Source organism: Notolepis coatsorum (assembly GCF_963971535.1).
Source record: "Notolepis coatsorum genome assembly, chromosome: 20".
Classification (NCBI taxonomy): Eukaryota; Metazoa; Chordata; class Actinopteri; order Aulopiformes; family Paralepididae; genus Notolepis; species Notolepis coatsorum.
The window spans coordinates 48,606,949-48,613,914 of NC_140184.1; the positions used below are offsets into that span (position 1 = coordinate 48,606,949).

Below are 6,966 nucleotides of genomic sequence, written 5' to 3' on the forward strand. Positions count from 1 at the left end.
TTTATAATGTAAATTTCTCCACCATTTTTCATCGTATTGCAACACCGTTTTTTGCAAGACGTTCACAGAAAGGTAGAGAAACTAACTGCGTTCTGTTTTATGGCAATAACGTTCAGGTTTGTGGGAGATAATGTAATCCCAAAAAATAAGAGAAATAAAAAAGGAAATCCAGAAGTCAGATGATTGACAGGGGCTGGTGTGAGCTGGGTAGGGTATTTTTTTCGAAATTCGAAAGCCCTGAGTCTCTTCCTTCAAAAGACTACACTCACTTTTGGCTGTGCCACTTCCTCCTGTCAATATGCGCCGGTTACGACTCAATGCCCTGAGATTTCTATAATCTTATATTTCACTAATAACAGTTAAAATAATTGGTAAACAAACGTAATGCTGAAAATATACACTTTTACTGTATATCTCGGGCTTAAGAGGTTAACCCTGTGAGGCCCAAATTAAAAAGACAACTTCAGAGGCCAGAGGGTGGGACATATAAACACATTTACTATCAAATAGCATTGTGAGGCTGAACAACAGGACCAATTGACTATATATGTGCTTACATTTTTTTAAATAAACATTCTTTTTTTAAATGGCTAAAAGTGATTTTGTAATTTTGCAACCGTGGATCTCACAGGGTACTTTTAACCCTGTGAGGCCCAAATTAAAAAGACATTAGCAACGTCAGAGGCCAGAGGGTGAGACCTATAAACACATGAAGGGTGCCGTGACTGAAAAAAAAGGTTGAGAAACGCTGGTATGGTGTGGCTCTTTGTGGTACCACAGTATTTGTGTGGCTCTTAGTCTCTGACTGGTTGGCCACCCCTGCCCTAGAGCATAGTTCACAGGCATCTATGGTGACACCGGGTATCAACACACTGAATAACTGTTAAGTATCACTTTACAACTAAGATAATGTGTTTTAATATAATTAAACACTGGTGTGATAAATGTTTTGGCTTTATGAGGCCATGTTACATATTCAAATTTCAAATGTATAAAAATACATAGATAAATATAGAAATTGTTTCCTTTTTACTGTTTTCTTTGTCCCAAAATAGGTTTGTCTATCCAATGAGCTCCAATTGAGCTAAACTCACAACCCAGCTTCCCAGAGTCATACTGTAAACTTACAGTATACTGTATAGTTGATATTGCAACATTGTTCTGAGTTCTGAGAATACACAACCTATGTATTTTGGTAAAACTCACAGTAATGCAAAATGCACTGAATGAAAAACACTACAGTACTGCAAGAAATGTTTTCCCCAACCCAGTAGAGGTCACCTGGAGCCTCTTTTATGCTCTGAGATGTGATTGAAGTGTTTTGCCAATTGAGTTTAAACAGGTGAGAAGTGAGTGAAACTAATTGATAATTAGGTTGTGTCGTTTTGAAGGCCAGTGTTTTCCAGGTGAATAAAGTGTGCTAAATGATGCACTTTGTTTTTATGCAATTGAGTTTAGCAAACATGTGAATTTGTATTTGAGTGAACTACTTTGTTGGTGTGCTTTGTGTGTAGAGTTTTGAGAAATCAAGGAAACACATTCAAACAATTGAGAAATTGAGTAAATAGAGTAAATAGAAATGGCATTTAGGGCATGGCGAGCTTCAGCGATTTGACGTATTTCCAAATGCAGCAGACATTTGGGGTGAGTGGGTGGGTAGCCCATTTGATTGAGGGTTGACACCCTACACAGGGTACTCAAGGGCAATTATTTCTGTGAATCTTTTCTGTTTGGCTGTGGTGGTCCTACCCTCCCACCAGCTTTACCATACAAAGAACCATCATCTAAGTGCAATGTTGGTTCACTTTGTTTCAAAGGGTGATTTATCTTGGATTTGAGTCGAGATTATAAACAATATTCAAGCATTTGTAACTAGTTATTGTAGAGGTGTTTCACTATTCTTAAAACCACCCGGTGCAGCTTTAAGTACTGCTCCACTTCAACAGTTTGTTGTAATATAATTTAACTTGTATTGTTGCGTTACATGCCTAAAATAAATATGAATGTTTTGTTTAATGTAATTCAACTTTTATTGTTGTGTGTTACGTGCCTAAAATAAATAATAATGTTTTTTTTTAATGCAATTAAACTTTTATTGTTGTGTACGGTTGAGGGTCAGAGGTTAAGGATTCGGGGTCAAGAGGTGAATCATGAATAAATAATAATCTGCATTTTAACATTTGTCATTCAAAATGTGTATGGTTTCTAATGGTAGTCTTATTGATTTGGGGTCAGGGGTTATAGGTTGGGGTAGAGGCGGCTTGGCTGGTCCAAGGATCAGTATCAGTAATGAGGCTGACCTGTGATGGTAATTTTTGCTGACCACTTTGAGGTCCCATCGAGTACAGCCTGCTTGGCGGTCTTTAGGTGGGAGGAGAAGTCCTCTTTTGAGGCCTGAAACATCTCCTGGATCACCTCGAACACCTCGGGCCGGTTCTTCTCTCGGATCTTCATGCGTTCCTTCATGGCCATGATGATGTTCTGGGTCTTGTCCTCCGCACCGTGCTTGGAATTCTTCTCCACTGCCCCTGAAATAAATTAAGGTTGCCAGGTTAGGGGAAAAAAAATGTCGGGTCCCTCCAATATTGTCCATAATGAAGCAACAGGACACAAGAGGGAGTGTATTACATCAGGCACAAGCCACAGGCGCCATAGATCATTTCAGCTCTGATGTTTTTACTGTAACATAAAACCTTGAGTGCTTTTATAGAACAGTTTTTGTACAATATCCGATTTCATAGTGTAAATAAAACACAGAGGCCCACATTTATCAAGCTTCTAAGAATAGGAGTACTGACCTAAGATCAGAACTGCTCAGGTCAAATGACTAGGCTCGTTGCAATAATCGACTTATTGTACGCTATATGACACGATATGTGATACATTGGCGTGATAATTTTGCTCACCTCAATATTGCCCATTGTGTTTACAAGCGTGGCTGTTTACAGTTTTACAGAATGTCACCATTTTAACCGCTGCTTCTGTTCTGTCCTCATAGGCATTTTGCTTGCGATCTAGAGCCGTGAAATGCCAACTTTTTTTGCAAAATAAAGTGAGATGCTCATGTTATATATTATCATTATATCAGTGGCATAAATGGTCTTAAAATAACAATAATCGCAGTAATTTCTGGGACAATATCGTCCAACAAAAATAGTTATCATGACAGGCCTACACATTACCATACTGTATGTGGTTTACAGTATAGGCATTGCTAAGCAACTCCTAGCTGTGACATGATAGCAAATGACACATGGCTCTCATACAATGCGATTGCTTGATCAGAACCACTGATCTTCTACTAATATTACCCTGACCAAGGGCACCAGAACCCTATGTTTTCGTATGCCGACCTGCTCCATAGACTTGCATTGACAATTAGCTAACATTGGCAAAAATTCTGTATGCTAATCTACTCCATAGACTTGTATTGGTAACATTCATTGTTGGAACCAATAGTGTGTCTCTCTTTGTGAAAATAAACAAAAAGGCTGGAGGCCTTGAATGAAAGATGTACTGTATGGTCAGTTCAGGAAATGTTGCTATTGTGTTTTTCTTTCGCAAGCCCTTATTTTCCCCAACACCTGTATGTAAAAATAAAAGTCATCCGTAACAGGAGAATGTTACAGCATCCTGCCCTGTGTGACTGGAACCCGGAGTGAGTGCGTGTGGGGGAGGGGCGCGTTGCATATATATATATAGTGTGTGTGTGTGTGTGTGTGTGTGTGTAGGGCAGACACGCTGCCGAGTCTCTCTCTCCGGCTCTAATCCACTTATCATCACGTATCTCGGAGTGAGGTCACGAGCACGGGTTGAAATCAGATTCAAAATGAATCACCGTTTGAATAAAAAAATAAAGAGTTTGAGTTTTAGAGAGAATGAGGATTGCCGCGAGGATCGCCTCAAGAGGCTCACAATGCTCCCCCTAGCCAACGCTACTACGACAGCAGCGCCAGCCTGATTGGGAAAGCAGATGTTTAGATTGCCATGGTGAGTACCAGGGACCATATCTCTGACGACCATCGGTGGAAAGAGCAGGGGGAGGGGCCCCCTTTGGTTGTGTTCACAAGATATTTAATCACACTGCTGTCATTGTTCTCAATGGAACCACACATCTCCTTGCACTTGACTGCAGGCGCTTGTGCCTTGTGTGTTTTAATTGTGTAACCGGTTCGACGTGTGTAGTGTTGGATGGTGCCACACTGAACTGTTTTTCTTTATCTTGTTGCTGTTGTTGTTGTTGTTGTTGTACACTGACAAAATCCTACGTATGATGATAGACAACCCAACACGCTCCAGAGCCTTCTCATGACACAACCCTGAAGCGTACAATTCACCTCACCGTTCCTCCATCGCTTTACTCAGTTCATATGGACTGCAGAAGAAAAAACGATATATGTGTGTGTGTGTGTGTGTGTGTGTGTGTGTGTGTGTGTGTGTGTGTGTGTGTGTGTGTGTGTGTGTGTGTGTGTGTGTGTGTGTGTGTGTGTGTGTGTGTGTGTGTGTGTGTGTGTGTGTGTGTGTGTGTGTGTATGTGTGTGTGTGTGTTTGAGTATGTGTCTGTGCTTTCTGAACTACCGTACTTTTCGGACTATAAGCCGCGGCTTTTTCCCCCATTTTTCGACCCTGCGGCTTATATAACGGTGCGGCTTATATGTGACTCGACGTGACCAAACCCGAAAATGTTAAAATCAAAATATTGCTTTTTTGACTGCATTGAAATGTTATTTATCTGTTCCCTTATTTGCTAAACTTAATACAACTTGTAAATGAGTTAATTCTTGTTATTTGTCCGACAGTATTGTGTCCCAATGGTAATTACATATGGTAATTAAACATTAAAACACCTGCGGCTTAGGGCGGTTAGGTGGTCGAGCGGAGATTGCGTTCGTCACCAGCCCCGGAGCTGTGAGCTTGGTTCGCCTGTTCGAATCCAGCTCACAGCTCCGGGGTTGTCACCAGCTTGGCTGGCCGTCTGCACTGATACAATTGGCTGTATTAGAGGGTGGGAGAAGCTGGCGGGGTGGGTCCGGGTCGTTGTAAACAGCGACTCCTACAGTTCGGTCGGGGCGCCTGCTAAGCGCGGATAGGACTCGAGGGGGATAGTGTGGTCCTCCCACACGCTACGCCCTCTCAATGAGAATCCGCGCTGCCAGGTGAAAAGAAGCGGTGATTGGCTGGACGTGTGTCGGAGGAAGCACGTGGTAGCCTCCACTCTCCCAAATGATCTGACTGTGGGGGGTAAAGCGCAGCGACCAGGAAGGGACTGGGAATTGGCATACGACTAACATTGGGATGGGAGAAAATCGGAGGAAAATGGAGGGGGAAAAAGACCAAAAAAAAAAAAAAAAAAAAACACCTGCGGCTTATAGTCCAGTGCGGCTTATAGTGCGAAAAGTACGGTATACATCAAGTGAGCCCCTGGCTGCGGGCGTGTCTGGAGCTCGGGGGGCCCGGGGGTGAACCAGTCCCTTACTTTGGAGGCAGTCTGCGTTGAGCAGGTCTTGGCACTTCTCATGGCATTTGACGCCGCACTCGGAGCAACGCATGCCCTGGCGGGCGATGCCCCACAGCAGCCCCTCGCACTCATGGCAGTAGGTGGGTGCCGTGGCCGTCCACACCTCAAAGTTATGGGGCGTTGTGGACGAGATGGGATAGATCAGGGCCTGGAGGGTCTTCTTGAAGACGTGCAGTTTCTGAAAAGAGAGGCACAGAGAGAGAGAGAGAGAGAGAGAGAGAGAGAGAGAGAGAGAGAGAGAGAGAGAGAGAGAGAGAGAGAGAGAGAGAGAGAGAGAGAGTAAAGATGGGATCAGTTACCTATCTCAGGTTGACTGAGAGATAAAACAAGGGAAGAAAGACGGGTGGGAAAAAAAGACAATGAATGTCTGTAAACTAAACAAAAAAAGTTTAGTTTGACTAAAGTAAAATGTTAGAGACCGATCTATCTGATAACATCTCTACTGAACTCAAAATACAGGCTGTCCTTCAATTGCTTTTTCAGGGAATCCCAGTAGATCTTGAGAAAGCTGCTGAGGAAGCCGAAAAAGCCAAAGACCCTCAAACAAATACAGTCCAAGACAGACAGTATGGAACAAAGTACCTCAGAGAAGAAATTCGAATTCATGATCTGAGCATCTACATTCAAAGTTGCAAAGATCGCAATTGCATAATTATCCTATTTCTCGCCTAAAATGTTCCAGAAACATACATTATTTTAGTGAACCGTTTAGGTGGAAAAAGAGAATGTTTACAAGCAAGCCGCCATGTTTTTCACGCTACACATGCCACACTTTGTGGAGTTCTCTCTCCTGATTGGATAAAGTGGGAACATGATGCAGACCAGTACTCCGAAAAACCCATTTACGTGTGTGTGTGTGTGTGTGTGTGTGTGTGTGTGTGTGTGTGTGTGTGTGTGTGTGTGTGTGTGTGTGTCTGTATGTATCTGTGTGCAAGTGTGACTTCCACAAAAAATCAAACTCTTTCTGAACTATACATCAAAGGCGGATGGGGAGCAAACTAATGGGCGTCAAACTGAGCCCCTGGCTGTTGGTGTGGTGAAGCGCGTGGGCTTAGGGATGTCAACAGTAAAGGTGCTATATCAGCATTTTGGCTAACTTCCTATCAAACTAGGTGTTGCAGATCAAATAGGCCTATGAATTAAGATCCAGCCATTGCAAATCCTAGTTCTCGCCTAAAATGTTGTCAGAAACATATTTTAGTGAACCGTATAGGTGAAAAAAGAGAGCGGTTACAAGCACACGCCACCCTACCACGCTGCAGTTGGCGTGCCTGCGGCTCACTAGGCATTGCAGACTATTTTGCACCTAAAATATTGTCAGAAACATATTTTAGTGAAATATGAAAAAGAGAAAGTTTACAAGCCGCCATGTATTTCCTGCTCCCCATACCCCACTTTATGGAGTTCTCTCTCCTGATTGGATAAAGTGGGAACAGGATACCAGGACA

At 42.7% G+C, this 6,966-nt stretch overlaps 1 protein-coding gene across 1 annotated transcript in view; it reads right to left on the reverse strand.

Moving 5' to 3' along the window:
* LOC311247027 (protein unc-13 homolog C-like) overlaps positions 1 to 6,966 on the reverse strand; it is a gene marked incomplete at both ends in the record, with an annotated part of 325,735 nt that overhangs the window by 255,386 nt on the left and 63,383 nt on the right. Inside the window, 2 exon segments of the mRNA XM_084337310.1 lie at positions 2,301 to 2,528; positions 5,477 to 5,696. Of these exon segments, the coding sequence (XP_084193436.1) occupies positions 2,301 to 2,528; positions 5,477 to 5,696 (448 nt within the window).